General features: G+C 42.7%; 1 protein-coding gene across 6 annotated transcripts in view; it reads right to left on the bottom strand.

Annotated features, from left to right (window-relative positions):
• ehbp1 (EH domain binding protein 1) overlaps positions 1–22178 on the bottom strand; it is a 302265-nt gene that overhangs the window by 110022 nt on the left and 170065 nt on the right. For all 6 annotated transcript variants that reach the window (XM_080199948.1, XM_080199950.1, XM_080199951.1 and 3 more), the window contains 3 exons: positions 20358–21284; positions 20189–20230; positions 9469–9612 (listed from right to left, as the gene is read on the bottom strand). In XM_080199948.1, the coding sequence (XP_080056074.1) occupies positions 9469–9612; positions 20189–20230; positions 20358–21284 (1113 nt within the window). The remainder of the gene's footprint in view (positions 1–9468; positions 9613–20188; positions 20231–20357; positions 21285–22178) is intronic.

The following is a 22178-nucleotide window of genomic DNA, read 5'->3' as shown; positions in this document are numbered from 1 at the left end:
AAACAGGCCCTTCGACCCACAAGTTGCGCCAATCATATCTCCACCTACTAGGCTTACTTATAACCCTCAATCTTATTTAGACCCACATACTCATCCAGAAGTCTCTTAAAAGACCCTATCGAATTTGCCTCCACCACCACCGACAGCAACCAATTCCACTCACCCACCACCCTCTGAGTGAAAAACTTACCCCTGACATCTCCTCTGTACCTACTCCCCAGCACCTTAAACCTGTGACCTCTTGTGGCAACCGTTTCAACCCTGGGAAAAAGCCTCTGAGAATCCACCTGATCAACACCTCTCAATATCTCATAAACCTCTATCAGGTCACCTCTCATCCTTCGTCTCTCCAAGGAGAAAAGACCAAGCTCTTTCAACCTACCCTCATAAGGCACATCACCTAATCCAGGCAACATCCTTGTAAATCTCCTCTGCACCCTTTCAATCGCTTCCACATCCTTCCTGTAATGAGGCGACCAGAACTGAGCACAGCACTCCAAGTGGGGTCTGACCAGGGTCTTATAAAGTTGCAGCATTATCTCCCGACTCCTAAACTCAATTCCTCGATTGATGAAGGCCAGTTCATCATTCGCCTTCTTAACCACATCCTCTACCTGCAAAGCTGATTTGAGAGTTCTATGAACCCAGACCCCAAGATCCTCTGATCTTCCACACTGCTAAAGACACACTGCAGGTGGTCAGGAAGGCTAATGGGATGCTGGCCTTCATAGCGAGGGGGATTGAATATAAAAGTAGGGAGGTCTTGCTGCAGCTGTATAGGGCATTGGTGAGGCCGCAGCTGGAGTACTGTGTGCAGTTTTGGGCGCCGCACCTGCGCAAGGATATTTTGGCCCTGGAGGGAGTGCAGAGGAGGTTTACTAGGCTGATACCGGAGTTGAGGGGATTGAGCTATGAGGAGAGGCTGAATAAACTAGGCTTGTACTCGTTAGAGTTTAGAAGAATGAGGGGAGATCTCATTGAGACGTATAAGATGATGAATGGGATGGATAGGATAGAGGTGGAGAGACTCTTCCCGCTCAAAAAAGACAGTAGGACTAGGGGGTACAGCCTCAAGATAAAGGGGAGGCGGTTTAGAACGGAGTTGAGGAGGAACTTCTTCACTCAAAGGGTGGTGAATCTCTGGAATTCTCTGCCCGTTGAAGTGGTGGAGGCTGCCTCGCTAAATATTTTTAAGAAGCGGGTTGATGGGTTCTTGATAAGAGAGGGGATTAAGGGTTATGGGGAGAGGGCGGGAAAGTGGAACTGAGCTACCACAGATCAGCCATGATCTTATTGAATGGCGGGGCAGGCTCGAAGGGCTAGATGGCCTACTCCTGCTCCTATTTCTTATGTTCTTATGTTCTTATGTCTTACCCTTAATACTATATTCCTTCATCCCATTGGACCTGCCAAAATGTACCATTACACATTTATCCGGGTTGAAGTCCATCTGCCACTTCTCCGCCCAGTCTTGCATCCTATCTATGTCACGTTGCAACTTCTGACATCCCTCCAAACTATCTACAACACCTCCAACCTTCGTGTCATCAGCAAACTTACCAACCCATTTCTCCACTTCCTCATCCAGGTCATTTATAAAAATCACAAACAGCAAGGGTCCCAGAGCCAATCCCTGGGGCACTCCACTGGTGACCCACCCCCATACAGAAAAAGACCCATCCACAACCACTCTCTGCCTTCTGTGGGCAAGCCAGCTCTGGATCCACAAAGCAACGTCCCCTTGGATCACATGCCCCCTCACTTTCTCAATAAGTCTTGCATAGGGGACCTTATCGAATGCCTTGCTGAAGTAAATGACCTTGAACAACAGAATTTTCTACAGAACATTGTTCTGTGTGTCTCAAGCATTTTGTTTTTATAGTTGTGTGTGTGTGTGTGTGTGTGTGTGTGTGTGTGTGTGTAGGGGGGCGGGGGGTATTTTCTGCTTCCACTTTCAACAGAGAGAGACAGCCATGCCTGGGAAGCACCCTGACACTGCCCCAGGTCTTCCAGTGAGGTGATTCAGGTGAGAAGGGTTGGAATTTGACCTGCCCCCAGGATTTCTTTGACTATCTGTTGAAAATATGGTGGGAAAAGTTGCCAGTGCAGCCTGTGAGCTATACACCATTTTCCCACCTGATTGGGCATCTCGTCAATAAGAGAGAAAATTCTGGTATGTCTTCAATATTGTCCCTGAGTAAAGTTAGTAAGAACTGCTTCATGAAGAACCTCTGTGGATATGGCCACCTTCACCATGTCCTCCTCCTCCAATCTGCTGTCTTTCTCACTCTCCAGTCCAGCCAATCCTGCCACACCTCTCGTGACTGCAGCCAAACAATGTGAACCAGCCAATGAAGTGTAAAATCTTGATGTTTGAACAAAATGAATTTTCCAGAATGATAAACCTCACAATAAAACATCAAATTTATCAGTGCACTGAAAGAAGAAATCAACAACTAACATATAGCAATCCCTTTAAAGATTCCTGGGGAAGGCTCCTTTTGCTCTGTTTGTGCTGTGTGAATTCAGCATAGAGAGTGTGAAGCTCCATCACATTCAAATATTGAAAACTGGTCCTGCAAACAGTGCAAGATCTTTATTTAAATCAAATATTCTGCCTTTAAAATGATCCCATTGGTCCATTCCTGATGAAAGCATGCTCCCCTTAACCAGTATATCAGATGGCAAACGTCTAGTTGGAAATATGTGCATGCATCTTGTCCACCATACTGGGGTCTTGGCAGGACAGTTAGTGGCCAAAAGAGTGAGTATTGTGCAGCCAGACTCATAGTCCCATATTTCATCAAAATTGAATTTTAAGAAAATAATAGAAATTATGGATTTTGTACTATTTCCTGTAAATAAATGGGGATCAGAGAAGGAATTGATGCAAAAATCCAGACTGTATGTTGCAGGGGCACCTAAAATGATGTTTCAGACTTCCCACTGTTTAACTGGAAACTATATTCTACAAGATTGGATATCAGACAGGTCCTGCTAGCAGAGTGGTAGCAAAGGGGTAAGTCTAAATTATATTGGCAGAAAGAAATTTTAGCTAATTTAGTGACTAACAGTTAGCCTAATATTGAAGAGAGGACTTTGTAAACACAAGCTTGGGTGTTCCAGTTGAATAGAAAAGCCTGTAACTACTGAGGTAGTTGATTATTTTATATAAAAAGCTAACAGGATAATCCATGTCATGTTTTAACACAGAAATGAAGTTAAAGACTTCTAATCGAGACAAAATTCAGAAATGTTATGTTTCACAAGTAGGTTGGTCTTTTAGAATCCACAATTTGCAAGCATTTCAATAACCCCCTCCCTTGCTGTGCATTTCCCAAAAGATGCACAATTTTCTGATACAACTTTACTGGTTTAAAGTAAAAAGAACATTTACTTTCTGTTCAAAGAAACAGAGAATCCAGAACATGACAAAAATAAATTCAGCATATTCAATCACCATGTTAGCACCCGCCATGAATAATGTGCATTAAACAGCCCTAACCCTCAATGTACTAAAGCAACCTATTTGTCAAATCACCATGCAAAAGGGGCTGATTAATGTGTGTGTGAAGGCAGAAATTACTCATTTAGTACTGCAGCTCTATCTGTTTCTACTAAGGAAGAAGATGCTACCAAAACCATAAAAAAAAAGAGGAAGTGAGGCAACGAGTGGGCTATACATTGATAAAACCGTGATATTAGAAAGCTTGGTTGTTCTTGCACTTTATAAGACACCAGGGCTGGACTAAATGAAACTGAGGATACTGAGGAACGTAAGCATGGAAATTGCAGAGGCACTGGCCTCTATAATACTTCTTAGAGTAAGAAGCCTCACAACACCAGGTTGAAGTGGTAGCAGATGCCACTAGCTTTCGGAGCGCTGCCCCATCGTCAGGCGAGTGGGAGCTCTGTTCACAAACAGGGCATATAATGACACAAACTCAATTTACATGAATAATGATTGGAATGTGAGTCTTTACAGGTAATCAAGTCTTAAAGTCAATGTGAGTGGAGAGAGGGTTAAGCACAGGTTAAAGAGATGTGTATTGTCTCCAGACAATACATACAGTCAATACAGTCTTGCCTAGTGATTGTCGAGCGATGTTCATTCATCCGTTGTTGTAGCATCTGTATGGTTTCCCCAATGTACCATGCCTCAGGACATACTTTCCTGCAGTGTATCAGGTAGACAACGTTAGCCGAGTTGCAAGAGTACGTACCATGTACCTGGTGGACGGTGTTCTCACATGAGATGATGGCATCTGTGTCGATGATCTGGCATGTCTTGCAGAGGTTGCTGTGGCAGGGTTGTATGGTGTCATGGTCACTATTCTCCTGAAGGCTGGGTAGCTTGCTGCGGACAATGGTCTGTTTGAGGTTGTGCGGTTGTTTGAAGGCAAGAAGTGGGGATGGCCTTGGCGAGATGTTCGTCTTCATCAATGATATGTTGAAGGCTCCGGAGAAGATGTCATAGCTTCTCTGCTCCGGGGAAACAGTGTACACCTGATGCAGGAAAGGATGTCCCGCGGCATGGTACATTGGGAGACCATGCAGACGCTATGACAACAGATGAATAAACACCGCTCAACAATCACCAGGCAAGGCTGTTCTCTTCCTGTTGGGGAACACTTCAGCAGTCATGGGCATTCGGCCTCTGACCTTCGGGTAAGCGTCCTCCAAGGCAGCCTTCACAACATACGACAGTGCAGAGTCGCAGACACTGATAGCCAAGTTTCGCACACAAGGACGGCCTCAACTGGGATCTTGGGTTCATGTCACACTATCTGTAACCCCCACGACTTGCCCGGACTTGCAAAATCTCACTAACTATCCTGGCTGGGAACAGTACACTTCTCTTTAACCTGTGCTTAACCCTCTCTCCACTCACATCGTCTGTATCTTTGAGACTTGATTAGCTGTAAAAACTTGCGTTCCAATCATTATTCATGTAAATTTATATGCCCTGTTTGCAATCAGAACTCCCACTCACCTGATGAAGGAGCAGCGCTCCGAAAGCTAGTGGCGTTTGCTACCAAATAAACCTGTTGGACTTTAACCTGGTGTTATGAGGCTTCTTACTGTGTCTACCCCAGTCCAATGCCAACATCTCTACATCATATTTCTTAGATACAGGCTGGTGTCAAAAGTCTGGAGAAATCAAAAATATTACACCCTTGTTCAAAAAAGGGTGAGGATAAACAAGCAATTACAGGTCAGGTCAACAATTACAGAAAGCTGTTGGGGCCAATTCATTAGATATATTCAAGAGGGAGCTGGACACTGCCCTTATGGCTGAAGGGATCAAGGGGTATGGAGAAAGCGGGAGTGGGATCTGAAAGTGCATGATCATACTGTATGGTGGTGCAGGCTCAAAGGGCCTACTCCTGCTCCTATTTCCTATGTTTCTAAACAGTTTGACCTGAGTGAAATGCAAATTGGGACAAAACTGTCAACTGGGTACAAGTCGATTAATTAAGGAAAGCTACCATAGAATTGTAAAGCACAAACCGATTGTTACTTCAACTCTAAGGGTAAATTGGAGAAGTTTGGGTACTTTTCCTTAGAGAAGAGAAGGTGAGGGGAGATTTGATGGAGGTGCTCAAAATCATGAGTCTGGATAGATAGGGAGAAATTGTTCCCATTGGTGGAAGGTGAAGAACCAGAGGACACTGATCTCTGTTCGAGGAAACCATTGTGGATACATTCTATAAACTCCTCCTCAAGGCTGCCTTGACTGACCTGGTTTGACCAATTGACATGTGGATTAAGTCCCCCATGATAATTGCTGTACCATTTTTATATGTATCAGTTATTTCCTTGTTTATTGTTTGCCTCACTCTGACATTATAATTTGGTGGCTCATAGGCAACATCTATCAGTGACCTTTTCTCCTTGCTATTTCTGATTTCAACCCAAATGGATTCAACGCTTTTCACCATTGAGCGAATATCATCTCTCACTACCTGATATCATCCTTAAATATCAGAGCTACACCAGCTCCCTTACCTTCCTGTTGGTCCCTCCAAACAGTCTGATACCCCTGGATATCCAACTCCCAGTTATGACCACCCTGCAACCATGTCTCTGTAATGTCCACAAGATCATACTCAGTCATCATGATTTGTCTCTTCAACTTATTTCCCTTGTTTTGAATGTTACGAGCATTTAGTAAAGTGCCCTTATGCTAGTTTTTAAACGTTTTTGAATCCTAACAGCTCCATTAATAACACCTCCTGAGTTTTTCTCCCTTTTACCATATTTTGTAATTTTCCGTGTAGTTGAAACCTTCTCCCCACATGCTAATCTGTTGCTTTGCTCGCTATTAAACTTCCCATCGTTTCATCCTTCCCTTCTCCCCGACTTGCTAGTTTAAAGTCCTTGTGACCACCCTATTCATCTTTTCACGAGAACACTGTTCCCAGGCTGGTTTAGGTGAAGACAGTCCCAACAGTACAGATCTCCCCTGCTCCAATACTGATACCAACACCCCATGAAATGGGTGAACGGCAAAAGAATAAATTATTTCACAGCAAGATAAGGAGTGCACTTCTTGAGAGTTTGCTGGAGGCAGATGCAATGGTTTTCTAAGGGGTATTATTTGAAAAAAAAATTGAAGGGCTACAAGGAAAGGTGAATAAGTGTAACAAGCTTGAGGTGCTCTTGCAGAGAATTGGTACAGACATTTGCATGGACTGAGTGTCTCCTTGTGCTGTAATTCTTTGATGATTTTATATCATGTAAGATCCACTGATAATATGGAGCACAATTCAAATGTTTTCAACACCATTATTCCTACAAAATTCATCTTCAAATTCTGTGGCCTCCATCTGTGACTGAATCCTAGATTTCCAAACCCACTGACCGCAAACAGTAAGGATAGGCAACACCACCTCCTCCACGATCATCCTCAACACTGGAGCCTCACAAAGCAGTGTCCTCAGCCCCATACTATACTCCTTATACACCTATGACTGTGAGGCTAAATTCTCCTCCAACTTGATTTTCAAGTTTGCTGGTGACACCATCCTAGTAGGTCAGATCTCAAACAATGCTGAGACAGAGTACAGGAATGAGATAGAGAATCTGTTGAACTGGTGCAGCAACAATAATCTCTCCCTCAATGTCGGCAAGACCAAGAAGATTGTCATCGACAATCAGGAAGTGTAGTGGAGGACATGCTCCTGTCTACACCAACGGGGATGAAGTGGAAATGGTCAACAGCTTCAAATTTCTAAGTGTCCAGATCACCAACATGTCCTGGGCTCTCCACACTACTGCTATATTTAAGAAAGCCCACCAATGCCGCTACTTTCTCAAAAGCCTAATGAATTTGTCTGCTATGAGTCTCAACTTTTACAGATGCACCATAGAAAGTATTCTCTCTGGTTGTATCACAGCTTGGTCTGGGCTCCTGCTCTGCCCAAGACCGCAAGGAACTACAAAAGATCGTGATTGCAGCCCAATCCATCACACAAACCAGCCTCCCATCCACTGACTCTGTCTACACTTCCCGCTGCCTCAGCAAAGCAGCCAGCATAATCCACGCACCCTGGACATTCTCTCTTCCACCTTCTTCCATTGGGAAAAAGATACAAAAGTCTAAGGTCACGAAACCAATCGAGTCAAGAACAACTTTTTCCCCTGCTGCTGTCATCAGATTTTTGAATGGACTTACCTTGCATTAAGTTGATCTTTCTCTACACCCTAGCTATGACTGTAACACTACATTCTGCACCGTCTTGTTTCCTTCTCTATGAACGGTATGCTTTGTCTGTATAGCGCAAGAAACAATACTTTTCACTGTATACTAATACATGTGACAATAATAAATCAAATCATACATTTCTGTAACACACCGAAAAGTAGATGAAAATAAAGACCATCAATGGAATATACAGCAACTCTCCAGCAAGAGTCTACGTGAATCAGAATAGCTGCAGCTTCATTAAAAAATCATTGGCATGTTCAATTAAATGATAAAGTCCAAGTTATGATCTGCAACCTAAATAGCAATGAACCAAGTGTTTGTTTAGCAGCATTTGGGCTTTGCAGCCTTGAAGGGTTTCACTATTGTAGCAGAACACCACATTGTGCATTACAAGTCATAAAACAGTATCGCTTCCCACTTACTGTGAGCAATGTCACAGGAGATCTGCTCATATTATCACCACTGCATGACTGTGATGATAGGATTGCTAATGAAACGCTGCTTCTGACACCAAAAGCAGTTTAATTTCAAGGAAAGGAATTGATTGAATGAAAGAAAACAGCATGGGGTGTCAGGTGATGGAAGAGCCAGGGGCTGAGGGCGTTAATACTGAATGGAGTGCCCCAGGATTTAGTTTTGGGGCCCCTCCTGTTTCTGATCTACAGCAACAACTCTAGACACAAAATCCTAATGTAAACTGGTTATGTTTGCAGATGATACTAATTAGAGGGATTGGCTGTTGAAACAAATGATGCACCCAGGGACCTAAAATAGTAATTAGATAAAATGTGCAATTGGGATAATGAGTGGTAGATGAAATTTGATACAGTTAAATGCCAGGAAAATGCTTGGAACAAATATATTATGAATAACGTAGGAAGAGTGAGAGATGAAGCTCAAAGGAATCTGAGTGTAATCATGGATTTGGCTCTCATTGACGGCAATTTTCTTCTTCAGTTGTCTAAGATTTAATTTTGTTTGCACTGCTTCCATATCCCTGAATCTCATGTGTTTTGTTTAATTACAACAGTGACTTCATTTCAAATGTAGTTCATTGGCTGGGAAGTGCTTTGAGATGTCCTGAGGTTGCTGAGTATGCTATCTAAACATACATTCTTTTTAAGTTGACTACAAAGTTACTACTAATGCTCTCATAAAATTTTGTAATAAAATCAAAATGTCCTTATTCAATCAGTAAAACGACAGCCCTCAAAATATCTTCTACTTTCCACAACTCAAAATGGCATGTACACAGAATGGGCAGGAGCAACACCACAGGAGATCCATTAATAGATATGTTCAACTTGGAGTACTTTGGCACAGTCCCAAATATTAACTTCATAATTCAATTAGTCAACAAGTTGATAATTTTTAACTCCCCCAAAAACAGCTTATCCAACAACAGACCTTAGTCCTTAGTGTTCAGTTTCAATTCAAGTGTGCCTTGTTTACTACAACAAATCATCTTGTCACGTCAAAGGAATCTTGCAATGTTAAGGGAACAGGCTAGGTCTCACACGTGCTGTTCATTAGCAGCATAATGTGACCCAATAGAATGTTCTTGATCTAAAACACCATGATCCTCTAACTGCCGGCAACACCACAATAACTCTGCATCCATGATAAACTTTACACCGTGTACTCCACATCTAATGGTCCTGTTGTTATGAAGCAACACATCCTCGAGGAAGTAACATCATAAGGGGTCTGCTAAGGTGACAAATTGTGTTCCAGAAACTGCAATTTTAGACTATTACCTCACTCAAATGCTTGTTGCGAGTTGGTGTGATTGACTGGGTGGTCGACTGTTTATTTCCTGCTTTTATTGCTGCATCTCTCCTGGCCTGTTCCAGAAGAAGTCTTGCTCGCTCTTTCAGTTCTTCCTGTCTTGTTGCTATCCTCTGTTTAAAGCAAAGCATGAATATAAAATCCATTAAGGTTGTCTGAATTTACAATCTGTAAGCAATATTTCTTTCTTTCTACAGACATTATCATGGGGAAATGTATATTATACATAGTAAGAAATTATATTTTACAACGTTGGAGACAGGTCTTCCCCAGAAAATCACATTTTTAGCTCAATTACAAAATTATAATGCCTGCACTAAAAGCAACCAGATGACATTTAATTTTTCCATTTAAAAAAAACTATTAACAACCTGTGAAAGCCTTTGTAGTATGTCAATATTAGATTTCACAACTCTGCACTGATAAGGAATACAGACTCCAGACCAGCAAATGTTTCCACATCTGCACATTCAAAATGCATGAAGCAAGGTCTTCTTCACTGGGAAAGAAACAAAATCACGTTCCGTTCTGTTCCTGCTCATCTACAAAATTTAAGTCACGGGTAGATAGGATTCTGGTAGGCAAGGGAACTGAGGGTTACGGGGAGAAAGCGGGAAAGTGGAACTGAGCCACTTCAGATCAGCCATGATCTTATTGAATGGCGGGGCAGGCTCGAGGGGCTAGATGGCCTACTCCTGCTCCTATTTCTTATGTTCTTATTAAAATGAGCCATTTTTTTTAATCAGAGCAAAAGTTTGAATAAAGTATTCAAGAAAAGCACATACACCTTCAGTTATCTGCAGTGCAGGTCCAGACTTTATACTGGGACAATAGAAAGCTGAGATCCTCATCTAATTTCCAGATGGGTTAATTTGGATTTGAATAGGAGTTGGACTGGACAACTACAGGGATTGGATGCTGGGTTTACTGGTGGCAGGAGAAATGGTGCAAGAGATGTCATTAAACAACAGGATTTAAAATGCTGCTTCTTGATGGCTAGTGTGCAGTTGTGCAGTGGAAAGGTGTTTGACATTGTAGAGAAGGAAGGAATGGATTGCAACTGCAAAAGTAACTTGGGCAAATTAAAATCACACTGATTAGTGTAATTTTAATTAGAGTAACAAGAACAGATCAATCAACTCTCTAGTTACTGAAAATAAGCGTGTAGGTACAGCAGGTGGTGAAGAAAGCAAATGGTACATTGGCCTTCATAGCAAGAGGATTCGAATAAAGGAATAGGAATGTCTTGTTTCAGTTATATAGGGCCTTGATAAAACCATACCTGGAACATAGTGTGCAGTTTATCTGAGGAAGGATGTTCTTGCTATGGAGGGAATGCAGCAAAGGTTTGCCCAATTGGTTGGATGGCCAGTTCGTAATGCAGAATGAAGCCAATAGAGCGGGTTCAATTCCTGTACCAGCTGATGTTATTTATGAAGGCCCCACTTTCTCAACCTTGCCCGAGGTGTGTTGACCCTCAGGTTAAATCATCAGCAGTCAGTTCTTTCTTTCAAAAAAGGGGAAAGCAGCCTATGGGAATTCGACAACTTTGATTCTAATTCTGTGCTCTGAACAAACTTAGCATTATTTAACTTGAGAACTTGTAACAAAGGCAATGTAATAATTGTGGGGATGTTAATATTCATATAGACTGGACCAATCAAATTGGGAAGTCTGGAAGATGATGTCATAGAATGCTTTCATGACAACTTCCTGGAATAATAAATTGTGGAACTTTCTAGGGATGAAACTATTTAATATTGTGAAATAAGGCAGGGTTAATTAATAACCTCACTGTGAAAAGATCCACTGGGAAAAAGTGATCATAATACAACTGAATTTGATAATAAGATTGAAAGTGACAGGCTCCCTTCCCAAATAGAACCTTAAACTATAACAAAGTAAATCATGGAGATATGAGAAGAGAGCTGGTAATTGGACCAATCAACTTCGGCCAGCAATCAATCTATTGTAATAGATTATATTATAATAAATTAATACTGGGAAACATTTAAGAAACAATTAAAAATGTTCAACAAAAATACAGCAAGAAAGACTCATCCATAGCTTACAGAAAAAGTTAAAGATATTAGATTAAAAGGAGTGGTTTGTAATGTGGTAATGGTAATAAGCCCGAGGACTGGGAATGTTTTTAGCCTCTGTCTTCTCTTTTCTAGTTTTAAAAAAAAGCCCTACCCTGTGAAAACCTGCCTGAAAGACATAATCCCCTCAGTTCTGGTTTCATTCTAATAAATCCTTTTGCACTTCCTACAGTACCTCTACATCCTTTTCATAATAGAGAGAGTGCAGAACAGATCACCATGTTCCAAAAGCAGCAATACCTGGACAATACCCAGGCTTGAGCTGACAAATGGCAAGTAACACGCACACCACACAAGTGCCAGGAATGACAATCTCCAACAAGAGAGAATCTAATCATCGCCCCTTGATATTCAAAGGCATTACCATTGCTGAATGGCCCACTATCAACATCCTGGGGGGTTATCATGACCAGTAATGGAAATGGACAAGCCACATAAATACTCCGGCTATAAGAGCGGGTCAGAGGCTGGGCATCTTGCGCCGAGTAACTCACTTCTTGACTCTCACCCCCAAAGCCTGTCCACCATCTACAAGGCACCAGTCAAGAGTATGATGGAATACTCTCCACTTGCCTGGATGAGTGTAGCTCCAACAAAACTTGAGAAGCTTGACACCATCCAGGTCAAAGCAGTCCACTTGACTGGCACCCATTCCCCAAATATTCACTCCCTACATTACCGACAAAGTGGCAGCCATGTGGACCATTTACAAGATGCACTGCAGAAATTTACCAAGGCTTTTTAAGGCAGCATCTTCCAAACTCACAACCACTACCATCTAGAAATGCAAGGGCAGCACACACATTGGAGCGCCACCATCTAGAGGTTCTGCTCCAAGCCACTCACCATCCTGACTTGGCAACACAGCACTGTTCCTTTACTGTTGCCAAGGCAAAATCTATCCCAAACAGTAGTGTGAGTGTCTACACCACAGAACTGCAGTGGTTCAACTAATGGGCAAAAAATGCTAGCCTAGCCAGTGACACTCACATTCCATAAATGAATAAAAGGCGGGGACAAGGGAGAATGTTCTGGGAGGTGGTGGTAGTGGTGGGGGGTGTTAAGGGTGTAGTATGACAAATCTGATGGACCCTCTCAATCATCTTGAAGGGAATTCTCAGTTGAGAATCCTTTCTCCATGTAGCAAGTTAGCATTAAAAAGGGGAACACTAGGAATAAATATTGCTTTACAATTTATTGGATCAGACATAAGCTTTTGTCCCCATTCAATGCAAAGGCCCTATATTCAAATTAAGTCATGCTTTTCAGTTTTTTCTTAAAATGATCCATTTTGGAGTTTAATCGACAGTAAAACTGAATGTAAAGAAGTGGAAGTTAATGTGTTGTAGATGTTGTGAAGCAGATGGACTCCTGCAGCAATCAGTATGTTTAGTGCTCAACATCATTATTAGACCAGCCATTTGTAGCCGCATAAGCAAAATCTAAACAGATAAATAAAATGCACTTGGTGTCTAACGTCAGAGCAACCATCCGTCAGAATTCTGAATCTGGTTTCAGATTCCAGCAGCCACAGTAATTTGCTTTTATCAGTCAGAATTCAATTTGCCTCTCTCTGACCTTTAAGGAAAAGTTGTATCTCATGTAAGATCTGGCCAATCTCTAGAACACCATTGCAGAGTGCCTAGCATTATATCTCTTGCTTTTTGATTGTGTGTTTCCACATTGTAAAGTTGTTTCTCCAGAGGTAGATGAGTACCCACTGGACCTGATGTCATACAGGCTTGTCAGATTCTATTTAATTTCCATTTGCTAATGCAAGACTGTGGCTACTTCTCAGATAAAGAAGGTTCTTGAAATGTTGGTGGTTCATGATTAGGGAGAAGAAGCTTAAAAGTACGGTGAACAAAAATGAAGCACTTTTTTTCTAAGATTAAACTTAGTACAAGCATCTTGAATTTCATCATGGTGAATTAAGGGTTAAAAGTCAGCTTCACTCAGGATAAGAAAGCTTTGGCTCATCTTGATCTAATTATTGCCAGCGCAGTGGTTGCTCTAAGGCAGCTGTCTGAAGGTAGGGGCAGCTCTTTATGAATTTAGCAGGTGTTTAAACTCCTCAATATTGGTTATCAGCCTGTTTTTCTCTTTGGGTAGAGCTTGCGAGGAGACAATCAGGGCAGATAGCTCTGGTTGTTGTAAAACAACCACTATGTCAAAAGAAATACTTGGATCATAATTTAACCACTTCAAACTATTTGTTGGTTTGCATTGCACAGTGAACCTCAAGAACTTCTGCGAAGTTATACGTTGTATTACACTACAATTCATTTGTTCTGTTTTTAACAGATTTGTTTGATCATTAAAGCAATTCAAAGTTTAGAGTGTTAGAATTCTACTGCTTTTCAAAAACAGATATTGTAAAACCAGCAGCTGAAGTATTTCACGGGCATTGTATTTATTTAGGTACTGGTTAATACGCAAATCAAAATTCTCTCCTTCAGATATAGAGATAAAGCCTGCCTACGAGAATAGTCTGAAACAGAGACTAAAAGTATCTTGGGTAAAAAGAAATGAGGTATTCCAAACATATGAATGACTAATTGTTCAGTACAGAATGACTGTAAGAAAGGAAATGTAAATTTATAGTTATTGTTGACAGGCCTGTAGTGATATCTAACTGAACATTTATAAAATAGGTCATGTCACGACCTGACGTCAGTGTGGGTCTGTTCAGCACCTCAGCTGAACACTTCAGGGCTGATGTTTGTGCCGAAACTCAGCGCAGAAAGTTTTTTTCTAACACCTTTAGAGGCTTGGTCTTGTTAGTGAGCTGGGGGAAAAGGGAGGGCAAGTCCCATTTTACCTTCTTGGGCAGTTCCTAAAGCAGCTGGAGTACTGTGTGCAGTTTTGGGCGCCGCACCTGCGCAAGGATATTTTGGCCCTGGAGGGAGTGCAGAGGAGGTTTACTAGGCTGATACCGGAGTTGAGGGGATTGAGCTATGAGGAGAGGCTGAATAAACTAGGCTTGTACTCGTTAGAGTTTAGAAGAATGAGGGGAGATCTCATTGAGACATATAAGATGATGAATGGGATGGATAGGATAGAGGTGGAGAGACTCTTCCCGCTCAAAAAAGACAGTAGGACTAGGGGGCACAGCCTCAAGATAAAGGGGAGGCGGTTTAGAACGGAGTTGAGGAGGAACTTCTTCACTCAAAGGGTGGTGAATCTCTGGAATTCTCTGCCCGTTGAAGTGGTGGAGGCTGCCTCGCTAAATATTTTTAAGAAGCGGGTTGATGGGCTCTTGATAAGAGAGGGGATTAAGGGTTATGGGGAGAGGGCGGGAAAGTGGAACTGAGCCACAACAGATCAGCCATGATCTTATTGAATGGCGGGGCAGGCTCGAAGGGCTAGATGGCCTACTCCTGCTCCTATTTCTTATGTTCTTATGTTCTTAATTCCTGACATCGTGTTTCGTTACTGACCACACATCCAATCAGGGAAGAGCAGAATTGGAAAAGTAGTCCAGCTTTACCTCAACATATTATTTTTCACCTGCATTTGAATCCTGGCTCTTTGTAAAACGTTCTCAGTTGCAGGCGGACCTGTGTTTTTTTTTGCTTAGCGGGTAAAGGTAGATCTGGAAATTGATGAAGCAACAGGTGTCCCAAAGGTAATTCTAAATACAATGTGATTAGACTCTGGACACATGGCTGAGAAGCTTTACTATTCCTTAGTGAAAGTGGGAAGAAACCAGCTGATTCTGCAATAGGTTTAGCAAACAATCTAAACTGATCCAATATAACTGTACAATTCATTCATCCTGTTTGACCTAGTCAAGATTAACTGGCTACTTGGCCAGCTTTGTTGAGATTGCAGTAGGGCAGTGATACTGGAAATCCATCAGGAATCCTTTCAATCAGCTGTTCCAGACAGCTCATCCTCTCAAGGAGCAATAGCAGTGATCAATAACCGCATCCCTGGGATTAAAGGGTGGGGGGTGGCCAGTGATTGAGCTGGCCAGCAATCTGGAGGCTGGCAGTGCTGGCTCCTGCGCATGGCACTGATCTGGGCACTGACAGATCAGTACATGTGCAGTGGCCCACTCAGCTTTGCTGCCAGCCTCTCCAATGAGAATCAGCCTTGCCCACTGATTTTTGGTGTGATTCACGCTAACGCACTCAGCAGTGCATAGCGTGTGGGGGATTCATTTTGAAATTCCCACTGAAAAAACAGTGGGATTTACTCCAGTTTTTACGCAAATTCGACACTTATAATGGGGAATTCTCCCAAAAAAATTCTGTTTTGCCTCAGACTAGAGCTGGTCACAATAACAAAGAGCACAGAAGGGTGTGTTGTCTGCCTGGTGCTCGGGTCCAGGATGTCGCATCTGGGCTGCAGAGGAACCTGGAGTGGGAGGGTGAGAATCCGGTCGTTGTGGTACATGTGGGTGCCAACAACATAGGCAAAATGCAAACTGAGGATCTGGAGAGGGAGTATGAAAAGCTGGGAATGAAATTAAAAAGCAGAACCGACAAGGTGGTTATCTCTGGATTACTACCTGAACCGCGTGCAGATGGGCGTAGGGTTGATAAGATTAAAGAGGTGAATGGGTGGCTCAGGGATTGGTGTGGGAGGAATGGTTTTGAATTTATGGGGCATTGGCACCAGTATTGGGGTAGGTGGGACCTGTTCAGATGGGATGGTGTTGGTCTGAACCGTGCTGGGACCAGAGTCATAAGAACATAAGAAATAGGAGCAGGAGTAGGCCATCTAGCCCTTCGAGCCTGCCCCGCCATTCAATAAGATCATGGCTGATCTGTCGTGGCTCAGTTCCACATTCCCGCCCTCTCCCCATAACCCTTAATCCCCTCTCTTATCAAAAACCCATCAACCCACGTCTTAAAAATATTTAGCGAGGTAGCCTCCACCACTTCAACGGGCAGAGAATTCCAGAGATTCACCACCCTTTGAGTGAAGAAGTTCCTCCTCAACTCCGTTCTAAACCGCCCCCCCTTTATCTTGAGGCTATGCCCCCTAGTCCTACTGTCCTTTCTGAGCGGGAAGAGTCTCTCCACCTCTATCCTATCCATCCCATTCATCATCTTATACGTCTCAATGAGATCTCCCCTCATTCTTCTAAACTCTAACGAGTACAAGCCTAATTTATTCAGCCTCTCCTCATAGCTCAACCCCCTCAACTCCGGCATCAGCCTAGTAAACCTCCTCTGCACTCCCTCCAAGGCCAATCGTATAAACAAGACTGTGGATAGGGCTTTAAACTAGCTAGTCGGGGGGAGGGTGCGAGGGTAGGTGACATTACAGGGTCTAAAGTTAAGGAGAGGGTACAGGTACGGGAAGAGGCCAAGGATGTCCCAATAATAAAGGGAGTAGGGTTGGTAGCGTTCCTTCAAATAGGGTCCAGGTGAAGGCTGGGATGAAGGCACTTTATCTGAATGCACAAAGCATTCGGAATAAAGTGGATGAGCTGGTGGCGCAGATCAGCACAAATGGATATGATCTGGTGGCCATTACAGAGACGTGGTTGCAAGGTGACAGGGACTGGGAGCTGAATGTCCAGGGGTATCAAGTGTTTAGGAAGGATAGGCAGGAGGAAAAAGAGGGGGGGGGCGTAGCTCTGCTGATTAAGGATAGCATCAGGGTGGTAGTAAGGGAAGATATAGGCGCCAAAGAGCAGAATGTGGAATGTGAGTGGAGATTAGGAACAGCAAAGGGAGGAAGACGCTGGTGGGTGTCGTCTATAGGCCCCCGAATAATGATCTGGAGGTGGGGCGGGCTGTTAACGTGCAAATAAATGCAGCGTGCAGGAATGGGACGGTGATAATTATGGAGGATTTCAATCTACATATTGATTGGTCGACCCATGTTGGACACGGTGGGCTTGAGGAGGAGTTCTTGGAATGCTGCCGGGATAGTTTCCTTGAACAGTGTGTGTTGGAGCCGACGAGGGAGCGAGCTGTCTTGGATCTGGTGTTATGGAATGAGGCAGGTAGAATTAGGGACCTTGTGGTGAAGGATCCTCTTGGGAAGAGTGATCATTGTATGGTGGAGTTTCTGATGCAGATGGAGGAGGAAAAAGTAGGATCCTGGACCTGTGTCCTTTGTTTGAACAGAGGGGAGTACGATAAGATGAGAGAGGAATTGGCGAATGTTGATTGGGGGAGCACATTGGAAGGTCGGTCTGCTGAGGAACAGTGGAGGATCTTTAAGGAGATCTTTCTTGGTGCTCAGCAGAAATTTATTCCGATGGTAAAGAAGGATCGAAGGAGAAGAGATAATCAGCCGTGGATAACGGAGGTAATGGACAGTATTAAATTAAAAGCTTATGCGTTTAGAGTGGCTAAGAGTAGTGGACAAGAAGAGGATTGGGAGAGGTTTAAATATCAACAAAGAATGACGAAAAAGTTGATAAAGAAAGGAAGGACAAACTATGAATTTCGGCTAGTGCTAAATATAAAAAAGGATAGTAAGAGTTTTTATAAATATATAAAAAGGAAGAGGCTGGCTAGGGTGAACGTTGGACCCTTAGAGGATGAGAGGGGGGACTTAGTGGTAGGGGATGGGGAAATGGCTGAGGCCTTGAATAACTTTTTTGCTTCGGTCTTCACGGAGGAGGACGTGAATAGTTTGCCGGGAGTTAACGATGGAAAGATGGTAGGAGTGGAGGGCCTGAACGAGATCATTGTTACTAGAGAGGCGGTGCTTGACAGACTAGAGGGACTGATGGTGGACAAGTCCCCAGGACCGGATGGAATGCATCCAAGGGTTCTGAAGGAAATGGCAGAGGTGATAGTGGATGCCTTGGTGATTATTTTTCAAACCTCGCTGGATTCCGGGGAAGTGCCGGAAGATTGGAAAACGGCTAATGTTACGCCGCTGTTTAAAAAGGGTAGCAGGCAAAAGGCAGGGAATTATAGGCCGGTTAGTTTAACGTCTGTTGTAGGAAAAATGCTTGAATCCGTAATTAAGGAGAAAATAGCGAGTCATCTTGAGGAGAATTGTTTGATAGAGCAGACGCAGCACGGTTTCGTTAAGGGGAAGTCGTGTCTGACAAATTTATTGGAATTCTACGAGCATGTGTCTAGTGCGGTGGATAGAGGGGAACCGGTGGATGTGGTGTTTTTCGATTTTCAGAAGGCGTTTGATAAGGTGCCGCACAAAAGGTTGTTACAGAAGGTTAGGGGGCATGGAGTTGGGTGGTAGAGTGTTAGCATGGATAGGGGATTGGCTGTCAAATAGGAGGCAGAGAGTGGGTGTCAATGGGTGCCATTCGGATTGGCGGTTGGTGACTAGTGGAGTGCCCCAGGGATCGGTGCTGGGGCCTCAGCTATTTACCATTTATATAGACGATCTGGAGGAGGGAGCCGAGTGTATGGTGTCGAAATTTGCTGATGACACAAAGGTAAGTGGAACAGCAAATTGTGCGGAGGGTGTGGAAAGTCTGTAGAAGGATCTAGATAGGCTGAGCGAGTGGGCGAGGACCTGGCAGGTGGAATACAATGTTGGCAAGTGTGAGGTTATCCACTTTGGTAGGAATAATGGTAGGAAGGACTACTACTTACAGGGCAAAAAGCTGCAGAATGCTACGGGTGCAGTGGGACCTGGGGGTCCTTGTGCATGAGTCGCAAAAACCCAGCCTACAGGTGCAGCAGGTGATCAGGAAGGCGAATGGGATGCTGGCCTTTATAGCGCGGGGGATTGAATATAAAAGTAGGGAGGTCTTGCTGCAACTGTACAGGGCACTAGTGAGGCCGCAGCTGGAGTACTGTGTGCAGTTTTGGTCGCCGCACTTGCGCAAGGATATTTTGGCCTTGGAGGGAGTGCAGAGGAGGTTCACTAGGCTGATACCGGAGTTGAGGGAGTTGAGCTATGAGGAGAGGCTGAATAGACTGGGCTTGTACTCGTTAGAGTTTAGAAGGATGAGGGGAGATTTCATTGAGACGTATAAGATGATGAAAGGGATGGATAGGGTAGAGGTGGAGAGGTTCTTCCCGCTCAGAAAAGACAGCAGGACTAGCGGGCACAGCCTCAAGATAAAGGGGGGGCGGTTTAGAACAGAGTTGAGGAGGAACTTCTTCACTCAAAGGGTGGTGAATCTCTGGAATTCTCTGCCCGTTGAAGTGGTGGAGGCTGCCTCGCTAAATATATTTAAGACGCGGGTTGATAGGTTTTTGGTAGGCAAGGGGATTAAGGGTTATGGGGAGAAAGCGGGAAAGTGGAACTGAGCCACTTCAGATCAGCCATGATCTTATTGAATGGCGGGGCAGGCTCGAAGGGCTAGATGGCCTACTCCTGCTCCTATTTCTTATGTTCTTATGAATGCTGATATTTACTTGTTCTGGATTCTCTCCATCCTCCACTCCCCGAAATATGATTCAATTTGCTGGTTAAGAATTGGATCCTTTCATTAACACACGGTGCAGGCTCATGGATTTGTACAACTGGCTTTTTTTGGCACCTGGCTGATGATGTAAAGAGGAGAAAGCTCCCTTGTTGCAGACTATAGGGCTATTCTCACATCCATTTTCAAATTTAAACACTGCAATAGAGTGAAACACAAGAGCTGAGACATTTCAATAATCAAAATTTCATAAATGACTCATTCTCTCACCTTTTCTTCAGTGATTTCTCTTGACTGTTGGGAAAAGTTGAGCTAAACATCAAACAAGATTAAAATAGTAAATTAGCTTATTTTTCATAAAATAAAAACAGTTAATAAGTGAAATAGATTTTGAGAATGCGCATAGCACAGGGAAGAAACATTTAGACAATATCCTTACCTCTCCACCTCTGTTCTGTTGACATGAATGATTCAAACCTGGACTGACATTTTTTGATGATTCTGATTCCGAGTAACGCAACGTTGCACGTTTCTTCTTGATAAGATCTGCATCTCTGTTGTAAGAGAACCCTAATTTATGGACTGGAGATGTGACAGATTTCCGAACTGAGGAACTGGCCCCTGGACCTCTGCCTTCTACAGCGTCTGAATGCTGAAGTCTCTCGTGTTCAGAAATGTTACTCCCATTCCCTGAACTCTTGTGTCTCTCTGTTACAGCATCTTCAAGTGTTGGTGATTTATATTCTTTTTGATTTTCAACATCTGATGAATCTGTCAAGTCTAAAATGTCTACTTTCAGCAGTTTTTTTTTGTTTAATGATGGTGGTTCTTGTGCTTGTCGTGATGCAGGCTCTGTGCTTTCAGTTTTGCTGGAATCCTCCAGTACAGAACTTTTAGCAACATTCTGTTCGATAGGGTCATATTTTTGGGAGTCTGAATCATGTTTAGTCCTCCGTGAGGAAGGTATTGTTGTACTGATATTCAGGAGATCATCAGGAGTCTGATGCTCATTTTGTGACTCACCAACATTGTCACTGATGACTATAGAGTCTTCCTGAGATGAAGCATCAAGTAACACACTGCTTAGCTGCTGTGCTGTTGTCTCATGTTTAACATCATTTATCTCTGCATAAAACTGCTCCTGATCAATGGAGCTGTTTGTGTCAGTTTCAAAGTTACCAACTTTGTATTTACTTTTACTGCTGTTTTCTTCGATCTGGACCACATTCAATTCTTCCCCACTGAAATGTGCCCTTATCTGATAAAGATAGGTCATAACAGATAGTTTATCAGGAATGGCCAATAAAACCATATCTGCAGGCTCCAATAATCGTGATATTCCCAAGCTTGCAAAGCCATCATAAGCCTATGAAAAACAATAGCAGCTATTAGTTATTGCAATGGAAATATTAAGATGAATATATTAAATATTAATAAAATTATGGCTCTTGACAAACTAGCAGTTTGGATATTTATTGAGAGATACATTTTAATGTTTTCATTAAAGGACAGCTTTTTGAAGCCCCTAGTTGCAATTAGCATTTTTAAAATATTTTATGCAAATTCTGTGGCACAATTTAAAAGTAAAAATTCTATTTGCTAATTTACACTGAATTTTTGGTTCAAGTACTTGGATATTCTAACAGAGAACAGGGAGACAAGTTAGTGTGGTGCAACTGTAACCTTTGCCAAATCAATTTATGTTCATCTCCTCACACTGAGGTAAATCCCACAATTACACATACCTAAATATATGCATAAAAATACATACATAAAAATATAAACAAAAAGGTGATAGCTTAAATGCTCTTCTTTCTGTGCGCTAGAATTACAATGTGGTTATTGGAAAGGAAATAAGGCTAAAAATGTTACTTTTGAGGACATTACACCCACACCCATGCTACAAGGGTATAATTCCTTCCTATTAATCCCAACTGTTCCCACCATTAATGGTTCCCAGGAAGGATTAAAATATATTACTGTTCCGCATTGTGCAATGAACACAACTTAAAAATAATACAATGCTAATATTTTATGACTATCTTGATGTCAGTTTCCACCTTGAATTACAATAATCTTCATTTACAAATGCAAAAACATATTAACTGTGGAAACAGAGTGAGCAACACAAATCAGAAAGATGGGTAACAAAAGTATCTCACATTTGTAGAACCTTTCACACAGGAAAACATATTCTAAAAAAAATACATCTTGGCTGAGATTTGGTCAGGGATGGAGCTTAAAAGTGTAAGTGCAGAGG

Source organism: Carcharhinus amblyrhynchos, chromosome 12 (assembly GCF_965287045.1).
Source record: "Carcharhinus amblyrhynchos chromosome 12, sCarAmb.v2.hapA, whole genome shotgun sequence".
Lineage (NCBI taxonomy): Eukaryota > Metazoa > Chordata > Chondrichthyes > Carcharhiniformes > Carcharhinidae > Carcharhinus > Carcharhinus amblyrhynchos.
This window is presented reverse-complemented; position numbering and strand designations above follow the sequence as displayed.